General features: G+C 43.3%; 1 protein-coding gene across 1 annotated transcript in view; it reads left to right on the top strand.

Annotated features, from left to right (window-relative positions):
• The first annotated feature begins 5256 nt into the window (after window positions 1-5256).
• Window positions 5257-24596, top strand: part of AGBL1 (AGBL carboxypeptidase 1) — a 247124-nt gene continuing 227784 nt past the window's right edge. The window contains exons 1-5 of the mRNA XM_053954983.1: window positions 5257-5274; window positions 5388-5451; window positions 6765-6911; window positions 7469-7600; window positions 9965-10058. Of these exons, the coding sequence (XP_053810958.1) occupies window positions 5257-5274; window positions 5388-5451; window positions 6765-6911; window positions 7469-7600; window positions 9965-10058 (455 nt within the window). The remainder of the gene's footprint in view (window positions 5275-5387; window positions 5452-6764; window positions 6912-7468; window positions 7601-9964; window positions 10059-24596) is intronic.

The raw sequence follows: 24596 nt of genomic DNA, 5'->3' as shown, positions 1-24596 counted from the left end.
TGAATTTTTAGCTCCTCTTAAATTAGAAAAAGCAATTTACTCTGACAAAGCACAGAACATAAGGCACCAAACCTGTCTTCACAGTTATTGTAAGGCTGGATAGTCAGCTGTGGGAAGGAGATATCCAGCTGGCAAATCCATAATGCCAGTGGTGAGTGGCTGTGTCCAGCAGTTTGGGCTGCTAGGCACCTCTACCTTGCTGGCAGATGACTCTCTGATTTAAGCATTAAGAGAGTAATTAGAACCAAACATTTTCTAGAGGTCTCAGGAGACAGTGAGGACTAATGCTGCTCAGCCTCTAACCTGCTCTTGATTTTAGCCACTATTAATTTTGCACCAGAATTTCTCTTCAATAGGCTTCAAGTGCAGAGGGTGAGAAATCTGACTTGCAGACGTAAGCCTCATTACACAGGCAGTTGGGCTGCTGACTTCTATTTGTGTGAGCAAATTTATTAAGGGAAAGAGAAGAGAGGAGGATATATTTTGGACAGGTCAAACCCTGCTTCCGTATTTAGAAACAGGCTATTTTAAAACAAACAAACAAACAAACAAACAAACAAACCCTGGAACTGGATATCCTATTCCTTAGTCTCACTAAAAAAGACACAAACAAACAGGTCTGGAAGTTTTTTAGCCCAGTGCAGTGGTACCTTTTCTTTAAAATTAGACCATTTTGTTTTGTTGTTTGTTTGGGAGATTTTTCCTAAGCAGTCCTACAGCTTTGTGAGACAATTCGACAGTTAATTTAAAAGACGTATTGGTAGAAACCATGTTATGTGTTGTCTTGCAAGAGAGACTGCTTTCATTTTGCATTCATTACTTTTGTGAATGGAATAACTGCTTTGTATTTCTTCCCCCAAATAAAATATTTATTAGCAAATCTCACACTGCACAAATTAATGCTGATTTCTTTCTGGGTGTCCTCCTTTTTTCAGCAGTAATGCTTAGACTCCTAACAAACCCTCTCAGTAGGTTGTGTGTCTCATTCAGGGAAATACCTACCTTTGGGCAAAAGACAAAAAGCCCAAAAGACTGAGATTATGGGATGTTTTTGTTTGAAGGCAGTGCTGGAGGGGGACTGGCACTGATGGCTGCTATCCTCCAGGAGAGACATGAAAAATCCCACCTCTGTCAGGTTTCTGACTCTTGTGGAAAACATCCCCAGGGACTTCACTGAGGTTACCTGGTGCTCTGGCTTAGTGGCAATTTTATAATCTTGTCTTGAGTAAATAACAGCTGGTCTTGGCATGTTCCCAGGAGCAGAACAAGGAGACAGGAGCTGTTCCCTGCTTAACTGTGGGTCAGTGAAATAATCCCAGCTGCCAGTCAGAAATGCTGGGATCGAGCTGTTGTCCTCCAAGCCCAATGTCACCAATTAATCACTTGCTGCCTGTAACCTATCAATGATGATGTGCCGGGGTATTTTTTATTCCTGGCTTTCTCCATCCTTCTGCTGTTTATCTCTGAGGAGCTTCTGCCAAGCTAACCCCTGTGTTTCAGGGATTAATTCTCAGAAAAAGCTCAGAGAGGAGCTCTCAGCCAGGAGCTGATTAAATGAATCTGAGCTCAGTCCTGTGATACTCCTGGTTGAGTGAGGAAGACAGGATGCTTTGCTGGAGTAGGGCTAAGAAAGATGAGGGACTCTGAAAAGTACAGCCGTGCTTGATATTTAAAGTGATGTTTTTTGCTACTTTAACCTTTGTCCAGCCACAAGCTGTGAAAGGCAAGTACAGGCTATTGTTAATAGGTAACAATTTGGCTCTAACTTTAAATCCTTTTAGTGAAATCCTGCAGGAGGTCAGTGATTTTGTAATCTAATTTAAGCTTCTGGGAACTTTTCTCTGCTCTTATTCCACCCATATACAACAAATGCATCTTCATTAGTCTGTGTACATGTAGATGCTGTATCCAACATTTGTAAGTGCTGACAGGAATGGAAAATACTTAGTAAGAGGAATTTTACTTTTCTCGTTTCTTTGGTTATGGTTTGTTCTTAAACCATCAAACATCTCTTTCAATAAAAATAACTAATGTGTTTATTTTTACCCGAGCAGGGTAAGAAATTTGCATTAAAGAAATTACTCTATTCATCTTTTTTAGATCAGGCACAAGTTGTGATTTTCTCATTTGTACTTACTGTTCAAAAGGATTTACTGAATATTTTTATGAATGAATATGTTGGCAATTCATCCACAAGGAGTTTGTTATGTGTATTAATTTAAACAATCAATTCTAATATATTTCAATGTCCAAATATCTTTGATGACTTCGAAAACCTGAAGCTAATTAGTCAAAATCCGAGCTGCTTCTTTTCAAGAGGCAAGTTGTCATCTAGCAAGACAATAGCAACTTTAGGATGGTTTTTTTCTGTGTTGTCTTGCTATTATAAATGGGAGCTGTGCTCTTCTGCAGAAGTCTGTATTATTCAGTGGTGCCACTAAAGTTAGTGGGAAATATGTTAGAATTTGTAATGGACTGGGGTTTTATCCATTGTTTCAGCCAACACATGAGTCATCCAATTCCTTCAGTAGTGTGCAGCAGGAAGGGGAGCAATGAGGCACCAACACAGAATTTTAGTGTTAAAACATCAAGAGTAAACACTCAGGTAAAATATTTGGCAATATCACCCAGCTTTAATTTTCACATTTTAAAGGTTGATCTTTCATGTTTCCTCAAGTTCTTTGTTTGCCTGAGTCCCTGGATAAAGTGCATGGAAAGTCAGAGGATATCTTATGTCATCACTATTTGTGTTAATGGCTTAGGAACCCACAATCCAATCAGTTAAAATAAACAACCCAGTGTAATAGGAGCATAAATCAATGAAGACTTCATTACTGAAACCTTAATGTGTAATCCATCCACCTACAGAGGAAAGGGATACTGAGAGGCAGCAAGACAAAACCCGAGGACTGATTTAGGCAACTCTGATATTTAAAAAGGTGTTGAGAACAGTAAGTCTTCCTGGAGTCCGTAAATTTGATGGATACTCATCACTCCTGACAACCTGCCCCTGACTATTAAGTCCCAATGCTAAAAAATGCCAAGAAACTCTTGGGAAGAGAGCTCTGAATGTTCTTTGTTTAGTCTGGGAGACTTGAGCCAGCTCAAATGAACAAAGACATGAATTAGGAAGATTAACATAGGACTAAAATGATATATTTTACCCAAGAGTAATGCTGCTCAGAACTGCTCTGACCCTACTGCAGACTTTCCTTGCTGTGTGGTCCCTGGAGCCAGTGGCACAAATCTGGGCTCCTCTAAGGTGAGGGTGGCAATACTTAGTGAAACCAGAGTTACTGGAATTCATGAAAGCCACATATTCTGTTTGTTTTTGGCTCTGCAAGGAGCAGCAATCCTACCACACTGAGCCTTTTGATTTCAACATGGATCATAAAAGGGCTGAACTTTTATGTTCAGTGCTGAGATCTCTGCTTGTTGAGTTAATAATGGAGAAAAACAGCAGGCTCTCTCTCTGGGCATGGGCCAGCTCTGATGTGGGGATGAGACAGGCACTTTACCTGTGATTTTAGTTAAGAGCAAAAGCAAGTTGAGCCTTGAGAAAGCCATCAGTGCTCACAGACCCTCTCCACTGAGTCTCCATTTCAGAAGTGATTCTCCAATCACATCCTCACCTGACTCTTCTTTCCTTCTTTCCTCTTTCCTGACCATATCTTGTTCTTTTCTCTCATTCCCCTCCTGACACCTCTTGTCCCTGTGGCTCACTTGGAACATCTATTGAGCAGGGAATAGTTGGTAGCACTGCTAATTGATCAAAACCAGTATGATGGGAAACACTGTTTTTCAGAGATTTGGAGTTTGTTTTCTTAATAATTATGACAAAAAAAAAAAAAAATCTAAGAATACACACTAGCTATAGGATACAGAAGCTAGGAAACATTGGCATTAATGTAGTTATTCCATGCAGAAAATGGCACGTATAGTTTGCCAAAACAGAAGGAGATTTGGTTGCAGGGAGCTGCCAAGCATCCTACAGGATTTCTGTGACAGGGGTGGAAATCTGTTTCTCCAGGCTGGCAGTCACCTGCTCTGACTGCAGACTGATCAATTTCCTGCTTCATCCCCATGTCTCACCCAATGCATGCCCTCCCCAGCTATAACAGAGGAGGAGGTATGGACTGCAGCTCCCTAATTAGAGACACAATCCTCAGCACCTTGTCAGCCTGTGCTGTCACTTTTTCAGAGATCCATTGGGAAAAAAGGGTCCATTTGTATTAATAGTCATTATTACAGATCTGAATTAGATTTTCCCTAATATTCTTTCTAGAGTTACTTTTTGATAGGTGTTACTTCTCGACTCCTTGTCTTAAATGTACAGTTGCATAAAGTTAAATATGTCAGAGAATGGTTGAATCAGTTTGGCTGGTAAAATGATGACATATATCTGGAATAGATACCAGGTTAGTTTAACTTACAAGGTAGGTTTAAGTTTCTGAAACAGTTCAACATTCAGAAATATAGGAGCCATATATTTGTGAGATGTTATCTTATTGTCATCATTTAATTGAAAATAAAGTGATTCTGTTATAGTTTGTGTGATCCTAAGGTTCTTTGCGACCAAGGCTATTCAAATGCAAGTTTTGTATTATATTAGAAATTTGTATCTGTTCAGAAATAAAGACACCCAGGTCTTAACCCAAAACCCTCTAATTGCAATACAGACCAGTGATTAATTTTTGAATCACAGCAGTGAAATCTGTTTGGAGCAGGGTTAAAGAAGGGGACTATTGTATCACACAGATGGATGATAGATATCATATGTTTCTTTCTCCTCAAATACATTATATCTTATTTCCTCTAAAGCAAAATTTAAAGTGACTCTAAAGCAGAATGTGTCATGTCAAAGTGTCGTGGTAACTTGGTCTTAAAATTAAATTATATTAGTTTAAAAATAAGCTTAGGAATTTTTCTTAAGTTCAAGGCTTCCATGTGATTGTGGCTGCAAAGACAGGAGAATTTTGTTATAGATGGGATTAATATAATTTAAATATAATGTTCTTCCACTGCAGTAATAAGAGATGCTGTCATAGAAAACCACCTCACATTTAGCATTTCTATGTGATAAAGAATTTTCTTCAACTTTGGGATAGCCAGATCAAACTAAAAAAGAGAGCTTTAGTTTAGAATTTAGATGTAAGTTCTACAGAAATGCTACTGTGTATTAAATACCACATGGTATGATATGTTAGAGGCTTTTAAAATGTGTCATCAATATGTTTCCATATATTCACTGTCCAGATGGCACAGAAGTGCTCAGTATCCAAACAAGGATCTCAGTGCCCCTGCACTGCATGATGCACTGCAGCCCTGTGCAGCACAAAGTGTCCTGTTCTGAATTGATCTGTAAATTTGCTGTGTTTCCATTCCAGAGCTCCTGTGACAAGGACGTCATCCTGAACATTCTCAGTGTCCTCACTGACTTGCTGTCTTTGGGTAAGGAAGCAAAGATTTGGGGGAATGGCTGTGGGCTAGGGCAGAAAAGGGATTCTCAAGTAAGTCTGGGAATTCATGCTTGCATTCAAACTTGACCAGGTGTTTGCAAGGTGAAAAAAATGCAATTTGTATCTATAGACCGTCGGTCCTTACTCCTGTGTTTGGAAAACTGAGCTTATTCAATGTGTTCAAGAAAAGAAAAAGAGACTCAGAGAAAGTTTAAATTTTTTCTTTTTAGTTTTAAAGATGCCCATGGGTTGCAAAGTATTTCATAATCCCTGGCAGTCAACCACGGGAAATGTTCACCAGTGGCATTGGAGAGAGGACTGTGAGACAGGGAAAGGAACGTGACTTTTCAGAGCCCAGGGACCCTCTAATGCAGAGGGTTCAGCCTGTCTCCAAAAGGCATTTCTGCCTTGGGGCTGCAGGGAATGGATGTCACTTTATGTGTTCAAAGCTGCATGAAAAAATCAACTTATTGGTTGAAAAAAAAAAAATAGTCAAGTTATTTTTCCTTTCTGCTCCACCACAAAAATATGATCTGCTAAACAATTGCCAACCCAACTAAACTGCCAGGCTGTGGGGGCTTCATCGGGGAGTGCTGGATCCTCCTGGGTCCCCCACTCCTGGAAGCCCCACCAGAGACAGCACCGGTCCATCTGGGCCTCTCTTTTGGAACCCTGCAGCCCTGTTCCTCAGCTGGGTGCAAGGATGTCCTCCATGGGGAACAGGGGGTCCTGCTCTCCCTTAGGAACTGAAGGAGCAGCATCCCCCTGGATGAGCCAGAGCCTGGATCAATGTTTGTTAACACGGTAAGGCTCCCAGGGTTAGAGCGTGGCTTCTTTGGAGACCTACTTTTATTTGAAAGCTGTCCCCAAGGCTTCCCTAGGATTCCTTTTCATTTGGCAGAAGCCCAGTGCAGCTTCAGTTCTTTCCTTGTTTAATTTCCAGTATCTAAGAAAAGATCACTGAGCCTTTTGCTGCTTTGAAACCTGTCGGTGCCTCTGCTTATTCCTCTCTGCCACATTTCAATGCACAGTGAAAAACTTCTGCAGCACGTGGCTCTGAAGGGACAACGACTGTCGTGGCAACAGGCAGCAGAGCACACAGTTCCACCATGCAGCCACCATCCATGTCCCCAAGCTGGGGACACGAAAGATTCATGGCCAGTTCTGCAAATGCTCGTGCGTTCACGGCACTCAAATATTGTCCGAAGGCCATGGCAGCTCTGTGTGCTCCTTGCAGACTGAGGCTTTGTGACAGCTGTGGCTCAAGGAGGGGATGCTCTGAGCAGTCTCTCCTCTCTTCCCCAGGCACTGGACGGAGGATTCACTACGTGGTCAGCAAAGGGGGCAGCGAGGCTCTGCTGCAGGCCCTGGCCACGGCTGCCCGGACAGAGCCGCCCGACCACGGCACCCTCCTGCCCCTGCTGCGGCTGCTGGCCAGGGTGGGCCAACGAGGTACTGCTGGGTGCTGGGGGGCTGCTGGGGGGAGGTCAAAAATGAGGATCATCTCACTGTGGCCTTCCAGTAGCTAAACGGGACACACATTTTAGTAGGGCCTGTTGGTACAGGGCGAGGAGTAATGGTTTTAAACTGAAAGAGGATAGGTTTAGACAAGATGTAAGGAAGAAATATTTCATTATAAGGATGGTGAGGCACTGGCATGGGTTGCTCAGAGAGGTGGTGGATGCCTCATTCCTAGAAATATTCAGGGTCAGATTGGACAGGACTCTGAGCAGCCTTGTCTGGTGCAACTCGTTGCAGGGGGTTTGGACTAGGTGGTCTTTAAAGGTCTTTTTCAGTCCAGACTCTTCTATGTTTCCTATATGGTGACTCAAAGTGAACCCCATGTTTTCCCATTTTCAAGTGAGATTTATGTTGGTTTAACTCATTGATACATTCAAATACCTTTCTCATAAGATTTTGAGTTACAAGTCTTAATAAACATATGTTTAGCAGCACAGCTGCAATGACCTGGCCTTTGCAATAGTTTAATTCTCATTTTCTTTTCACAGATAGAAAGTTTGGGCTTAAAGTGCAGAAGGCAGAAGCCACTGATATAATACTGAGCTTGACAAGAAGACACCTGGGCCACCACCTGCACCTCACCCACTGCCTCTGGGTCCTACGGGTTTGTGCTTCTAATGGTGAGTGCCAGGATTTTCCTCTTTTCTTCTGTATGACACCCACCAGGGTTCTTTTTTACTCATTTCAATGCAAAGAAACATTATTCCTGGTAGGGTTAGTGCCTGCATGCACCATTAATACACAGAAAAGCACAAAAGCCAGAACAACCTTACAAAAAGGTGGTCCTCAAGGGGCCTATGCAGCCTTTACAGTGCATTTCATCTGTGAGCTATGGAAATAAAAGTGCTGTAGTGAAAAATATTCATGGCAAAGATCTCCAGTCTGGAATATAGACAGTCAATTCTTTTGCTCTGAGACTTGGGTACCTTAAGTCTCTATACAGTTGCCATTACCATAACAGCCAAATGTCTCACTATTGTTGATTGTATTGATCCTCAGAGCAGCTCCACGAGGGTGGAGAAACAGAGGGCGAGAGAAATCTGTTACTTAATCAAGGTGCCCCAGGAAGCAGATAATAGATCCCGGTCTTCTGGCTAGTATCCCCTCAGATGTTCACCCTCCCAGCTTTTCTTGCTTAGCAATGCCCTCATGTTAAATGATTCAAGCAAAGGGATTTCCAGTATTCTCTCTCAGGATCATTACAGATTCATACAGGCTCTCTGTGCTATAAAGCACTGAGCTCGTCAGCACAAATTTCCCTTTCCTCACTCTAACCCTTTCCTCTCCTTCCCTACATCCCTCACCCAGCAGACAATTCTTGATGGCCATCCTGTCTGCAGCCTGCTCTGTGCATCCTGAGATTTAGCTCTCCTGGCGCCCAGCCCTGCAGGTCCCTTCTGCCTGGACAGGAGCTGGCTTCATGCTTTGGGCTTCCTCAGGCAAGCAGCCAAGCCTCAACACTCAACCCCTCTCCCCGTGATAAGCAGTATTTGAAAGTCTGAGTGTGGCTGAAAATGCAGCCAAAGCCAGAAGATGAAATGTGCCTTTATTTGGGTTTCACAGCTGTGCAGTGACCCTGTGCTGCCTCTCACTCAAAATTATGATTTGCCTACTTCCCCGCTCCCTGCTTCAGTGCACCTGCACTCAGTTCAGCTGCTGTTTCTGCAGAGGTTTTAGGATGCACACTGCAACCTGCCCTCCTTTCTGTCAATGTCAGACCCTAGAACCCCAGCTCTGCACGTTTGCTGGAGCATCTCTGTTACTCTCCAGGTGTCTCCAGCACTCTCCATTAATAATGTTGAATAACTGGGTACTGTGGCCCAGCTGGGAAGCCTCAGGGGAGGTTAGGTGAAAATCTGTATGGGTGTGATATCAAACCAGGGGATTACATGTTCCCAGCCTTAAAAATTATGCAGTGGAACTTAAGGGAATCCAGAACCATACAAAGCTCTTAAGAGTGCTTAGGTATGAAAGCAGAAAAGATGAGTCCTTGTCTTACCTCATGCCCCACTCTGGGCTGCTCCCTTCACTGCCACCAGATGTTTGTGGCTGCTCACATCCTGCTCTGGAGCAGGATGAGTTCGAGCAGCCTTGTCCAGCACCCTGGCTCTAATGAATTGCCAGGCAGTGTGAATGTAGCTGGCAGGCCTTGGAGGCTTTCCATCACAGGACAGCTTGGCAGGGACATGGTAGGACAGCAGGAGATGATGAGCCCTCTGGCAGCTCTCTGATGACCACTGGGAGATATCTACAAAACAGCTAAAACCCAGCAGTGGGCAGGCAGCCAGGGCTCCTTCTGGCTGCTGTTGATTACTGATCCTTTCACCTTGGTCGCATCCATTTAATATTTCAGGGCTGCATTTGTTCCTTCACTACACAGAGATATCCTGTCTCAGAATGGGGAGGTCTGGCTAAACACCTAGGCTATGCATTAGGTATTGAAACTGATTGCAGAATCTATCTAAAGGAGTTCCTACTCTGTTAAAAAATGAAGGATTAAAAGGAAAATTGGCCTAGATGAAATTAAACTGCATTCAGAAGCCCCCCAAACCCACTTCCACTCTGCTGAATACAGCACAGAAAGAAAATCCTGCCCTTTTAGCCCCTATGAAATGAACTGTCCTCATTGAGTTGCATGTAGGAAATGTGGGATGAATTTGAGGTCTGTCATTTTTTTTCTGGGCGAAGACTCTGTTTAATTATAATTTGTTCTCTGGAGGGTACAATGTCTACAGGAAAAGGGGCTTTGGGGAAATTGGGAAAGAGCTGCAGGACTGATTTTGCACCTGATTTTGGCTCAGGTTGTGCCCACACACAGCTTTGTGCTTCACTTTCTGTGTTTATAAGGGGACCTGTGGAGTCCAGATGGGAGCCCAGAGAGCTCATAGCTCCAGGGGCAGCTACTCTTCTCCACATCTCTTCTAAGCAATGTTTGCCAGCTGCCTCCTTCAGAGCTGACTGCTTTTTTCCTTTTATTGCCATAGTTACCACGGGAACTATGCTTGGCATCAACGGAGCCATGGAGCTGCTTTTCAAAGTCATCACTCCCTACAGCAAGAGACACGTCAGGACGGTCAGGTAGGCAGTAGCCCCAAGGGAACTCATCTTTCCAGGACAGCAAGAAATAAAATTCTGGTTCCACTTGAAGAGGCAAAGAAATCAGAAATGTATGCAGTTTCCACTCACTTTAAATCTGCAGGGTTTTTTAAGAGGCAGAAATAGTTCCCTGAAGGACACGTTAATGCTGTGATTCATCATATGATTCATGCTGGTGGCCCTTTATTTGCAGTGTGCCCTAGACAGCGATGGCAGTTTGATTGCAAGGTACCCTCCTTCATTTCCCAGCCACAACTGGGTTTGGAGAAGCATGTGCTGGCAGCAGACAAGCCACTCCTGCCTCCCACTCAGCCAGAACCGCCTGCCACCATCAGACTGGGGGTAGATAGAGTGGAATCGTGGCAGTGCTGCCTCATCCTCCATTTACAGAGGGTCATGACCTGGTCATCATTATATTTTTGAAGTATGACAGTTCTTACTAGTATTAATTTGCATCTGCTTTTAAGCCCATGCCACATATTTCAAATAGTTCTTTCCTGAAGACATCAAGTCCATTTTATATCTTCATCTTAATGCTGAATGTTAGTCCCCAAGCTGTCTGTTCTGACCACTTCCTCAGATGCCATTCAAGGCAAACTTTATGAGAGCAAAGGACGTATCTCTGTCTTGCTCTTTAAAAGCAGGAGGAAGAATTTGCTGCTGTGAGCTGTGCCCACACAATCCCATTTGCTTAAGCCACACAGAAGCTGCCAGTTCCCCTGCTGGGACCTGCAATGGCTTGTGGGACACAGTCCCTACTTCCTCAGGCATGTGTCAGCAAGGACAAGGCAGCATTCAGCCAGTCCTGGCTTCTGCATGGACCTGACATGGGTGAGGTCCTTGGCTGGTGTCTGCTGAGGAAACAGCTTCAGCTAGAGCATGAGGTGAGAAGGATGGACAGACACAGCAAAACAGTTTGGCCACAGCTTGCTTAGCTGTGGTTGAAATGGGGGCCAGTCACCCTGGATGTGTTAAATAATATCCATCCTGCTGTTACCATCAAAGACTGATACCAGTTCTCTCAATATCATGACTTACACAATAGCTGGAAGGAATTTGAATTCATTTCCACCAACCATCAGCGCTGAGCTGCACATCAACACACGGTAGTGTTGTTTGAGAAGTGCAGCTTTCTTCTAGTTCCTCTGCCTGCATGTCTGGAGATACACAATATTTTGGACAGTTTGCTTTTCTAAATAAGATACTGAGGGGGCCCAGCAGATGCACAACTTCCTGCAGCTGCCTTGTTGATGGGAGCCAACACACTTTTGCCTGTGTTTTTGGCTTTCTAGCACAGTGCCAAGTACCTGGAACTGCTTCACAGCCTCAGTTCTCTCTTAGACAAAGTACCTGAGATTCCTCTATGTGGGGATACCAGGATGTTTCTTACACAGGCATTTGGATATTACCCAACAAAGAATATTACCAGTAAGGTATTATTCCTAGGATATCTGAGCATCCTTCAACATTCCCCTCAGGCCTCATGTTATAACTTTAAGATTTAGGCAGCCTGGAGAACTTTTTTATATATGACAGGAGTGCCCAGGATGAGTTAGACCCAGAGCTGGGCTTGGCTTCTGAGGCAACCAAAAGTGATTGATGGGTCCAAGCCCATGCTTAACTAAGCAAATTCCACTCAATTCCCCATTTTCCTTCCTGTGGAAGTATTGGCTCTGATTAGACCAGTGTTAGTTCTGCTCCTGTGATAGGCCAGGATCTGTGTGTGATGGGCCTTGGGCCTGTATCAGTTTTCTGTTAAGCAATGGGACTGGCTGCCTAAAGGCTTTTAATGAATTTTGTGCAGAAGTGCTTTATTTTCCATTGACTGTAGAGGAAAGTGCTTTATTTTCCATAGAGGAAGTGGAAACCTTGGTATCTGTCACAGCTTTCTAGCCTGGCTTCTTGCTGAGATACATTTGGAGATGCAGGGAGTGTTGTTGAGGGTTGCTGTAAATGTAGTCTGTAAAGTGCTCTAAAATACTCACCTGTAAGGGAAACAACCAGAGAAATGTGCTGCTTTTGATTTAAATGATTCCACATTGTCTATATGCAATATTTAGCTTTTACTTCCTTTGAATTCTTCTGTGGGCATTTTTTTTTTTCATTTGGAACATACACACAAACATCAGAAAAATTGCCCTCAGTAAATCCCATTTTATAGCTAATAAACCTTTTTATTTATTACTGAAAAGCTTGAATTTATTTTTCATTTGAAAAAAGGTGTCTTGTGCATTAATTTTTGTCAACCTGAGCTTTCTCACTGCTAGTTCACTTTCCTAATTTTCTTTTTATTTCCTAAAGAATTTGTGCTCTTCTTAAAACATATTTTTCATGAGTGTGCAAACAGCTCATACAATCTTTTCGCAGGAAAAGATGGTTTGGCTCCCACCTACTCTTGGTCTAATGAACAAGAACCATAAATCAGCTGAAACCTGGTGGCCACTCAGCTGGCCTACCCAGGGCTCAGAGCTGTGCCTTTTTTTCATAACTAGAGGCAGCTAAGAAGCTTAGTGGCACAGTGGAGACAGCCTGTTTTACATCAGAAGAACCACACAAGCCTGTTTTGTTTTAAAACACAATTGAAACCCATTAAAAGGCACTAGTTTCTCATTAGCCAGTTGAGGCTCTGTTTGTTTGCAGTTCACTTGGAAGTGCAGCTTTCATTGTGGAAAGTGGCTTTAGGAGACATTTTTGGCAAGAATTTAGGTCTTGAGCCTAGAAGAACAGACTGTAGAGTGGGTTACAGATCTTCTCTCCCAGCATTAGCAAATGCCTGGAATAGCTGCAGTCTGAAAGCCCTAAGCATTTTTGCAGCTCATCAGAAAATGGAGGTAGGTATATGTGGGGAAAATGTCCTTCCATGATTTGACTTGCTCTTGCTAAAGCTGTGTGAGATAACTGGGGTGAGGAACTTATGGATGGGTTTTCTGAGCTGGGGAGAAAGGATAAAAAGGGGTCATGTTCTTTGTCTAGCTTAGCTTGTGCTCCCAGCTATCTGACACTGGCGCAGCTCTTCCCAAAGCGGCTGTGGCTATGCTGAAATTGGGAGTGTGGTAGTTTGGTGTGCTTCTTGGTCACAAAAACAATCTGTTTCTTCTTGGCTGTCAACAGGGAGGTTGCAAAGAGCACCAGCCTCTAACCTGCCAGCAGAGGAAAATTCCAATGCTGTCCCAGAAGTCCTTTGACCCTCACTTTGTATTTGCTCTCGATACCTTCTCCCCACCTCATAACTATGTGCCACCATGGTTTGCCTTTTTGCTGAGAAGGAACAGCCGGCAGCTGTGGGAGCTGAGATTACCCTGGCTCTCTGATCAGCTGCCAGGAATGCAGCATTGAAAATGCACCACTTCTCTGGTGGGTACACCCATGTTCCCCTGTCCTGGGCAGCAGCAGGGCCAAGGTCACTTTAAGAATCTGCCCTGGAGAGTGCCCTGTGAGAGCTATTTATTTAGCCCGCTAAGATATGGAAACAAGATACATAGTTCTATTTATTTTTCCCAGTGGCAAAGCTCTGGGGTATTTAGAAATAGTCTCCCCATGCTCCAATTGACCTTCTCTGGGTAGGTGCCAAGTAGCTCTGATTCCCCTGAGACTGTGACTCATGGGCTTTATTGGCTTTAGTTAGGCATTTGAGGTCTTCAGCTTGCTGGTGCCATGGCTATGGATCTCTCCAGAACTATCCATATCTGAGGTAAAAGCTACATGGAAAAAACATGGACCTCTCTGAGGTGTAGGGAATTCTTGAGTTAACCACTGTGAAATCCAAGGCTTAAGGCTGTCTTGCCCATCTCTCATGAGATGCATGTGCTGCAGAGAAAGTTTTCTGATACCTTTTACAGGGACAGTTTAAAATAAAGCCAGATGATTTCTCATTTCTGTTTATGTCAGTAGCTGGGATATCTGATAGGAGTGTGTGTGGGATGCTCAAATCTTCACTCCATCAACACCTTCTCTAATGTAGCATCTCTGATGCCTCACACAGTGCAATGATCACTGCTCTTTTCACCTTTCATCCTTATTATTCCCTGTATGTTCCACAGCTTCCACCCCTCTCCTACTTTCCAGTGCCCCTTTCAACACTGTTGCTTGTTTTCCCATCTTACTTGTTCTGAGATGTGTTTGGATGGGTTGTGGAATGTGACAGTGGGAGATGTTTGCTCTCTGGCCAGCCAGGAGCTGATCCCTTCTGCATGACTCTGTCCAGGTTGTCAGGTATCCTCACCAGTGGCTTTGAAGGCCCTGAGTTGTCTGTGGCTATGTGTTGTGCAGGCTCTTCTAGGACTCCTCATGTTGAAAATAGAGTATCAAAGAGGCTGAAAACAACACCCTCAGAGTTTATTCTCCTTTCATAAGAGGAAGACCTGTGCCATTTAGAAAATGGCAAATGGTGGGGTGACTGGTACATTGGTCATTCCCTCCATTATGTTTTCCTTTTCTGCTGTTAAAAGGTTGGTGCACAGTTTTATTGAATCAATTAGGATAGTCTGTTAAAATGTCTTTGTTTTTCAAACCTCTATGAGTACATCTATTTATCACACTGAGCAGAGCTGGCTCATGGTAAGTGTTCACATAAACCTCGTATGAAAGATTACAATGAGAGTGAGTATTCATCAGAAATAAAAACTCTTTCTGTGGGTATTCAGAATACTTGGCTTTCTGCATTGGGCTGTTCCAGTAAAGTTTGACTACTTAATTAAAAGTGGAAAGTGAATAAAAAAGGTCTGGGAATTGTGCCAAATTAATTCACTAGAAAATGTGATATGCAGAAATTATCTGCCTTTGCTCATGTCCAGCATTACCCACTTCTGACATTTGATCACAATTCTTCTTCTATTTGGTGCTTTAGTTCCAGAGCCTCAAATGCTTGCTGATAATCTCCCTTTTCATTAAAGGGAGGAAATCCTCCTATGTAACTCTATTTCACCTGAGGTGGATATCTGGATTCCTCACATACTGAAGGGAAAAAGAAGCAAATTCTCCTCACGTGTGGTAAATGTTTGCCTCTAGAAACTTGGGGTCTTGAAAATGTTTATTTCTCTCTGTGCCGTGGAGGATGAGTCTGCAGTGGGCAACCTGGAAGTGGTATGATGGGCATTTAAAGCTGGGTCAGGTAGAAGGTTGCTGAAAGAGATTTGTGAAGTGGAGTCAAATCCATCTGGTGTCAGGGCTCAAAACCCAGGAGGAGTGAGAATACCACAGGTGTCTTGTCTTTGCTGCTAAGTGCTCAGGGGTGATTTGAGGTGGAGAGGGATGAGCCTGAAAACATGCAGGAATATTGATGTCACTGTTGCCATGGCCATGAAGTGGTTCCTGTATCACATACTTCTGTCATAGTGGGAGCTGAGGAGATTTTTACTGGCTGCAGAAAGCAGAGCTCATGCAAGTGAAAAGCGAAATGCCAAAGTGATCAAAGAGCACATGTAAAGCTAAAAACCATATTTAATCAGATATTGTGTCAGATTGACCAAGGAGAATATGAAGACCGTGAAAATGCTGAAGATATAAGTTAGGAGGCTGTACACAGCTTCAAATTAGGTTTTGAATATAGGGTTATATATATATATATATTACTCTGCTCTTTAGATAAAGACAGAGGAGATGTGTACTGGGGATGACCTGAATACTGGACTTGCCTCTTCTGCTGAGAATGATGGGGAGGCATATGGAAGAGATCCAACTGCAAATGTGCCCTAGACCACAGTGCAGGCAGTTTGATTTTTTTCCCCCTATCCTTAATCCTGGATAATGTCTTGCTGGTAGATCACCATAAATGTTTACTGTAATTCCATCTCCTGGGTTGGTCTAAACTTCCAGCTGCTCTCTTCTTGAACAGAATATGTGGTATATCTGGCCACTGCCAGACTGTATTTTGAGAAAGAGCAGGAATTCAAGGCACAAACATGGTGATTAGTTCAGGTTTTCAGGTTCTTCTTCAACCTGATAGAGAAGCTGTTGTGATGGGCTCCTTTTGAGGAATGCTCTATATACAGCTTTATGCCTTTGTTTATTTGGCAATGGCTCCTGATAGAAGATCAAAAGCAAATCATTCTTAATTCATCTTGTTAGTCTGTGCTTTGTCATTAATCACGTTGAGCAGTCTGGATATTTAATTGGAAAGTAACACATGATTCTATTGGAATGTGGTCAAAATTAATCAATGCTTAGCATTTTGAGAATAAACAGACACTATTTGGTTCACTTGATTCGTGTAGAAAATTCATAGGAAGGGAAAAACATTTCTGTTGAGCTATATCACAGCTGAATGACTTGCTTCCCATCTGGCCTTGATCTACATGGGATTTATCCTAGAAGTCCTGCTAAATAAAACTAGAAAATACTGTTCTGAATGAGACAATGCAACAAAGGAAAGAGTGTTGTCTTGAAAGTTTTTTTTTATATAACTTATCTCTTCATCTTGACTAAAATATCAGATAACATGAAGCAGGGATGGTTGCATCACTAAGATAAGTAAATAAACCCTACTGTGCAAATTTATTGCAATGAGCCATTGTAATAGAAGAAATGATCTTGGAGCCACAGGTGTCCCAGTTTCATGCAGTTCCTTCTCTTTCATTATTTTTACGATCTGTGTGGTTTCTCTCAAAGAATGACCTGTTCTAATATCAATAATCAGTTACAAAATCTCATTTCAGACTGGCGGTATGTCAGTGCTGCTTTGTAGAACAAATAGAGTTGCATTTCAGAATTACACTTTACTGGCATTGTACTGTTAATAGCAGTAAATGAAAGAAATTGAAAAATTAAGAGGTAGAGACAAGGGGAAAAGAGATGTTTTCAGGCGAGATTTGAAAATAGATGAGGAGTTGATGAGGCGGAGAGGAGCAGCATCTCCCAAGGTTGTTCCAGAGGTCTGGGTGAACACGGGGCACACAGAAATCTTGGTGCCATCTCTTGGCAGCCTTTGGAATGGCATGTTTCACCACAGATGCCCCCACCTCCGAGGCATTAAAAATTGGTGAGTGAGCATCATATGGAGAGAAATTCACTTCTGAGCTGAAGTTTCTATGTCATGGGAAGGAAGGAACTGATTTATAAATGGAGCAAGTTGGTGAGACTGTTATTTTGAAAGAGATGTTTGCCCTTTTCTTTTAGGTCTAGCTTATATTGCACATCTATTTCAGGTCAAAGTTTGAAAGAGGAACAATGCTTTCAGCTGAAGGCCTTTCTTTGCCTGCCCATTATTTCTCCCCTTTGATGAGCCAGAATGCTATATTTGGAAAGATGCTGTGAGGGCAATTCCCTGCTGTTCTCAAGTTGGCTTTTCACAGCCGGTGGCTATGGCAGATGCAGTTCATGGCTGGCCTCGTGTGATGGTTTTGGGTATGTCTGTACTGCAGGCAACTCTGGGTTTGTTGGGCAGGAGATTGCCTCTGCCTGAGCTTTAATCTTCCTCCTTCTCCTAACAAATGCTCAGGTTTGCAACAGGGCCTCCAGCATGGGCTGCCCAAACTTCTTAGGACATGTCATCCAGTGCAGGAGTATTATTCATGTTGCTGAATCTGTCTTGCTGTTGGTCTTTGTTCTAATCAGATTAAAGCTAACACCTGGGTGCCTCACTGCACTCCCCCTGCCTCCTAGGACCTCTCTGAGGTGTATATCTCATGTAACCATCCCATGGAATACATCCCATGGATTCTACTGTCACTCCCATCCAAATGGGAGGTGTGACTTGATTTCATATATCAGTTGCATCTCTGAGTGTTTCCCAGAGTTAGATGAATTGTTAATATTATTAATGCTGTCTTGCAGCTGAATATGATAATCCCCTATCGGAGGTTAGGTCAAGACTAGTGTGAACTGGTTATGCCAAGCATTTTGTAAGTAGCATGTCAAACCAGAGTGGAGTTATTAAATTTTTTTTTTATTAATTAGAGCACAGCTAGAAGGATTATAAAATATTTCATACTTTAGGAAGAAATGAAGGGTTGAGATGACTTCTGGAAGTTGATGAGTTATCTGTGAGATGTGCAGTGTGCAGGCTCCTAATCTGGAAGTGCAGGGAGATCTTTCACCAGTGGTGGTGAGCCTATAGGAGTAAAGACGGCAAAAAGTCTAATGTTAGGAGACAAAGGATCTCTTGTGTCTGAAGTGTTAAGCTGAAACGTTGTGTGTTGCTGTGGGCAAGTCACCTGATATCAGACTTTTCATACACTTAAACCCACACCTTTCTCATGCTTTTTTAAGGGTAGTGAGAGTACACTAAGCTCTCTCTGAGGCATTCAGTGAGAACATAGATGGGGGAAATGAGAAAGGGGAGAGAAGAACAGTAGTGAATTTGTGAAAGGTTTTATGTTCTGGTGGGATGCAGCTGAAGTAGACTGTGGAGTGAATGTGGAGCTGGTGCAGTGAGGAGAGGGTTGAGCAATGTGGTTATGTGACCTTGTAATCATGTTTGAGGTGGCTGTGAAGTGCCAAGCCTTCAGAAAACCTCAGCCAGACAGCTCTGAGGGACGGGGACTGGAGGGAAGGGATTTCCAAACAAAGCCTATCTGAATGTGCATGTAGAGATGATGAACGGGTGCCCACCCTGCCTGTTTGCCTACATTGGTTTTCCTGTGTCAAGGAGACAAAGAAAGAATTCCCCCTCGGAAATCACTGAGTTGGGTAATGACGTGAATCTCTGATAGAGGCCAGAGAGTGAGCAGATAAAGCTGAGGGCACTCACTTGTGTGTCAGCACATGTGAGAGCCCAGGAATCTCCTCTTCTTTGCCTCTCACTTGATTTATTGCCATTTCTCCTCCCACCCAGAAGCCTCTTGCCCTTATGAAGAGGGTAGAAAGCAGCTGTGAAATCCCCCTTACAGAAGTTTTCAGACCAAAGATAGACAAGGGAACTTGGAAAGAAACAATGAAAATAAGTCTCAATGCAGAGCTCCTACAGAAGCAATTTGCACAATGCTTCCCTACAAGGAAATCAGCCCCAAGATTTTCCTGTGGTTGCTGAGGCTTTTGCCCAGCTCCACCAGTGCTGACAATGCTGGCAGGTAGAGTGTGAGCCAGTCTCTAGAACTATCAGTGGTTTTAAAGCTCAGCAGTGATTAGACCTGCCCTGAGCAGAGTTATATGACACACTGTCAAAGCCTTAGCAACAGCCTTTCTGCTGCAGGGTTCCCTGTCCTGATAGCACTGTTGGAGCCTCACCAGCTGTAGCAGCAGCAGGGTAACTGGATTTAGAGATAGAGGCAACACAAGAGACTCATTTCCAGTGGGTAAAAGAGAGATCCAAAGTCTTCAGTCTTTCAGGCTCTTTTGAATGGTTATTAAACAATTACTACAGAGAATGCAAGAGAGAAGGTAAATAAGAGAATATTTGCCAATGAAGGTGAAATGAATTTTTTAGGCAGAGAAAGTTTTGTAACTGCAGCGGCATAGATTCAGCACAGGGCTCTGGCTCACTAATGCTGGCACAGCTCTTCTCAATCTCTTTATCTGCAGGGCAACACTTGGAATTGCAGCAATGCCAGTAAAATCTGTAAATAAACCCCGGGCTGAGCTGCTGTGGGAGGTGTTTGGAGGCAGGGCTTGGAATGTGGAGGGGAGAACCTGAAGACTTGAGGAAGTGGCTGGTGAGGAAGAACAGGCTGCTGATTCCCAGCGTGGATGGCTGCAGCACTGGGGATGGGAATGGAAACGCCCCCTGAAGTGCAAACCTTGGAAAGGTCATGGCTCTGAGACAGCAAAAGACAGATTACTGCAGAATAGAAAAGAGAGCACGGTTCTATAACTTCAGCACACCAAATCCATGTGTTTCTTTCCTGTGTTGAAGGGATACAGTTCAGGCTTTGTGTGGACCAGAGGGCATATGCTGCAATGGCACAACAGCTGTCACTGTCTAGTCAAAAGCTTAATTTCCTCATTTTTAATTATTTAAAATTACACTTAAAATTTTGTGGTCATTCCAGTTTTAACCATGTTCCAAATTTTACTATGTAGAAAAAACAGGCATGTAGAAGAACCATCCCAATAATGCTCAGAATTTTTCCTGTTAATTTTAATTCTTTATCCCTGTTGCTTCATCATTATATTTACACCTTAAGTTCTGGCAGCCTTGGCTTTGATAGGGTCTGTTTTCAGATCCCAGAGTTTGGCTGGATTATATCAAATGGAAGATTTCCAATGGAAAGGAAGGGAAAAAACCAAACCCAACCCCTAACTTTCATCACTTAGGCTTCTACAAATTACTGCTTCAAAAAGCCCCTGCAGTTATGCCAGTATGACATTGAAGCTTTCAAACAGCAAATATCAAGAGAATTTGACCCAGTACATGTTGCATTTTGATATTTACTGACTTTATCTTCCTTTTAAACATTCTAGCTAAATGTTGTGAAGAACAGGCACCGGCATTACAGTGTGACCAGATTATTGCTTAACAGGGAGTTAGGCATGTACAACTGAACAAATTCATTAGTGTGTGGGTGGCTAGATCAGGATTACATTTAGGCTGGGTCTAACCTCAGCAGCCAGATGATGCCTTACCACCAGCCTCACGTGTTCCACGGTGCTGTAGTGATCTGTGTTGCAATTGTGGCTGGTGTGAACTGCCTGCTCTCAAATCCCCTCACTTGTAGATGGGGGGAAAGCTGATGCTGTGCTCTGGCTGCCTCTGGCAGTCTTCCCGCCCATCTCCTCAAAGTTGGAGTCAAAGTTTTTTCCTGCATGTTGAGCCTCAGGCACCAGCTGGGCAAAGTGCTGTGTGGAAGGCAACACGGATGATCTAGCAGTTAAACCTGTTTCTCTGGCTCTTGTGCATTCTAGTGAAATGAATAAACCAACATCGTGTTCTTTCTCAGGACCCTACCTATGCTGTTCCCACTGCTGTCCTATACAGGCTGTTCTTTGAAATGCTGCAGATCTCGAGGAACTGTGGATGCAGAGAGCCTCATCTCTGACCTGCAGGCTGCCTTCCCTGCAGTCAGATGTCCTACTTCTGTCCTGCAGAGCTGTGGAGATGAGGCCAGGACAAGGTCACAGCAGGTGTAGGGGATGTGGCTCAGCCTGCTTGCAGGGACAACTTCTGCAGAAGATGCATCCTCATTTGCAGCATCTGCCCTGTTTTGGGTGAACCTATTCAGTCCTTAAGTGGTTCTGTCTCCCCTGTCACAGCCTGGCAGTCTTAGGTCCAAAAAACTGCAGCAGGGCAGTGGGAAAGCTGTCTGCTTTCCACACCTTGGCTCCTTTTCCTGCAGCTGTACCTCTGGATATACTGCACAATTCAGCAGTATCCCCACCCCCCTGCCCTCACTATCCAGCAAGACAAACCACAGAATGGAGAGAGAGGAGAGGGTGGCTTTTTCTGCTAAATCCTTATTGAAAATCCCAGGCAAATTAATAAGCTTTTCTCTCTGCTCTGCATTTGCAACATTTTTTGCCCCTTAAAACTTCATGCTTATCTGTGACAAAACTAGTCAGTATATACATTTCTAGCAGCATATGTTTTGCAGCCCCTCTGTTTTGGCACACATGGTGGGTAAAATGGGCATTTTTTTCTAGCACAAAAGATACATTTGAAAAATTTCTTAAAACTGGCTATTGGCACTGACTGAAGGTACCTAGGTGAAACCTAATTTTTTGAATGAATGTCCAGATTTTCAGAGATATTTAAATGTGTGAGGATGAAAGGGAATGCAACCTTGAAAGAAAGCCTCTCAGCAGGTTAATGGATTAACTTGTACAGTTAAAAAGTAGTTCTGACCTTAGTATACAAAGGAGCTTGGAAAAATCCTGCTGAGTGCTACCTGCATGTTTAGACATAGAAATGCCTTTTAAATTCAGGTCAAGATGCCTATTGTGAATCTGTAAGAGACTGTTACTTTGTGATTCTCGAGCATGTTTATGCATTGTTCTCAATTTGAGGCTGATTTAATAATGCCAATTAAGCTCAGTATTGTGTGCACGTGTGGCATACAAATGTATACCCCAGTATTTCCAAGCATGTTCTTGTTTGGCAGCATCAGTCAGGACCAACAAACTGTAAAGTGCCCAATTCACACTAAATTTAGTGCTGGAGGGCAATCTGTGGATGTACTTAGGGACCACAGTCGTTAGAAAGGTTGAAAAGTGTGAATGGCTGCAAAACAGGAAAGATTTGGTGGGCTATTCTGCACTTTTTTTTCTGCGTATTTTGTTGAAATTCCACTGGCATATGAGCTTTTCAGGCAGGTCTAATTCTGTCCACCATCCTTTGGTGTTGGGTAAGAGTAATGGATAGAAACAGCCTGACCTGTGTGCACAACAGGGGAAGTGATACCTCCTCGGGAAGCTCAGGGGGATTGATAAATGCATTGCATGCAAGAAGATTAATTTCATAGGTTTCTTTTTGCACTTGCAGCTGCTGCATATGAAACAGCTTCCAGCTTTGGCACATTCAAAAAACTCTCTGCAATCCAACCCTCTTCCCTAGGGATTTTAGACTTTGAGTTTCCTTTGACTGGACCTCATGGATGTGCTTCATCTGAATAGGACCAGAGGGGAAGTGAAGTGCAATATAAACTCAGACTGATGGATCTATTTCTAGGGCCTTGTAATATGGAAACAATACCATTAGATTAAAAAGAACAGAGTTTATCTTGTATTCAAAATAAGTAATTCCTTCTTTTATTCTTAAACATCTGACTTTTGCTTAAAGAGAAGGCTTCTGTACAAGTCAGCCTTCTTTCTTGGAAGAGATCAAGGAAGATGATGCTTTCTTCATCCTTCACCTCCATAATTCATGTCCTTTTCAAGTCTCTTATGTTGTACACATTTTTTTAAATTAGCTTCTCTGAAAGGTGTTTGTTTCTTTGTTAAAAAGACTAACCAACCAAAACCCTCAAACAAAACAGACCTCAAAATTCTGAAAACCACAGGAAAAGCTGAAATGAGACCTCATATTTCCCATCCATTGCAGCAGCCTAGCTCCATGCAGGAAAGGTGACTATTTAAAACATAGCTCAAGGGAACCTTTCACTACAAAGTGCTTTTTAAAGATGTTGTACCCTGAGATTACTGCTGCCTTAGAGATGGTTTGTACTAACCAGCAGTCAGGAAGAGCTATGGCTCTTAGCCTTGATTGCATTGAAACCAGCCTCCCTTTTATGCTCTCAAATTGCTCTGGGCACAAGCAGTGACATGTTAGATACTTCTCTACCTGGACTGTCAGCAATACAAGCTGCCCTTGGATATTTCACTGTCAGTAATTGAGAGTAATCATAAAATGAAAATCTTACAGTGGTTTGCCAGCAATATGGTGTGTGTGCAGCCTTATTTTCTGGCATCATAAACCCCTGGATACCCCCAAACTTTCCCTGAATCGTTCACTATCAGAGACTCCTTAGTGGCAAAACACCTGCAGTTCAATTTCTCTTCATGAAAGAAGTCCCAGTTGTCCTGCTAAGATTTGAGCCCAGGGTTCCTGGGTATGTCGCCAAGTGTCTTTTGACTTCATCATGCCCTAAGCAGGGTGCAGAGATTGTGTCCCTCTCGCTGCTCTTTCTCTGGGTGTACACAGCTCTAAATTAGGCTGAATGATCCAGAAGAAAGAAGAATGAGGTTGGGTGTCTTCCCCCATGTGTGGAACACACACTCTCTCATCAGCAGAGTCTTCATGTCAATCCTTGTGGTTTCCAGAGCAAAAGCTGCTGGGAATGGATGAGCTACAAATAAAATGACAGCTAAGGAGTGAGCCAAGAGAACACCAGGCTCTTTTGAACTGGATTGGGAGTGGAAGACAGCTGCCTGGGGAAAGGAGAGGGACTTAACCACATTTCCTGACACACTTTAACTGTGTTTGAGATGTTCTATAGGGCTCTGCTGCTGCTTGTTAGCAGATGTGGCCTCAATGAGTGTCCTCACCACTTCTCTTAATCAATCAAGGATAGTATTGAGCCCCTTTCCCAGTCCCCTTCCTTGTGTCCCTGGGGTGGGAGAGCTTTGTTCTCACACTGTCAACCTGGGTGATTAATTTGTTAAGAATTCTGTCTAATTGTGAACCTTCCAGCCCCTTTATCTTGATGTGAATGACAAGCTGTCACAGCCTCTGCCATGCTGGTGACATCTGACCCTGGAGAGGGAGCTGACATAATCTTCTGAGGTATGGCTTCTGCCTGGAGAGGCAGTGCCAGCTCTGCACTGCACTGGGAGAAATGCCTGGGCATTCTTCTGGCAAGGTTTGAAGCGCATTTCATGTACCTTGTTCTTCTTTGTTACTACATAGAAGTTAATTTAATTTAGAGCTGTAAAGTATAGCTTGACTTTCTAGGATACAGTTGTCTCCACTTCTGTACTTGTACCCAAGAAAAAGTAGGATACTTGTAAGGATGCCTGGAGGATAAGCCTGGAGTCACTCTTATTTCTGGGAGGCAGAGATGAAAGAGGCTGGAAGGCTGTGCCTTTTCACTGCTTTTAACCTGACAGGCTTCAGAGCAGGCAGAGATGTTTGGAAGATGCTGCAGTGAGGACTTTGAGCTGAACCTGGGAACTGAGACATGCTGGCTACTGGAATGTATGTATCCATTAGAAAAG

Source organism: Vidua chalybeata, chromosome 13 (genome assembly GCF_026979565.1).
Source record: "Vidua chalybeata isolate OUT-0048 chromosome 13, bVidCha1 merged haplotype, whole genome shotgun sequence".
NCBI lineage: Eukaryota > Metazoa > Chordata > Aves > Passeriformes > Viduidae > Vidua > Vidua chalybeata.
This window is presented reverse-complemented; position numbering and strand designations above follow the sequence as displayed.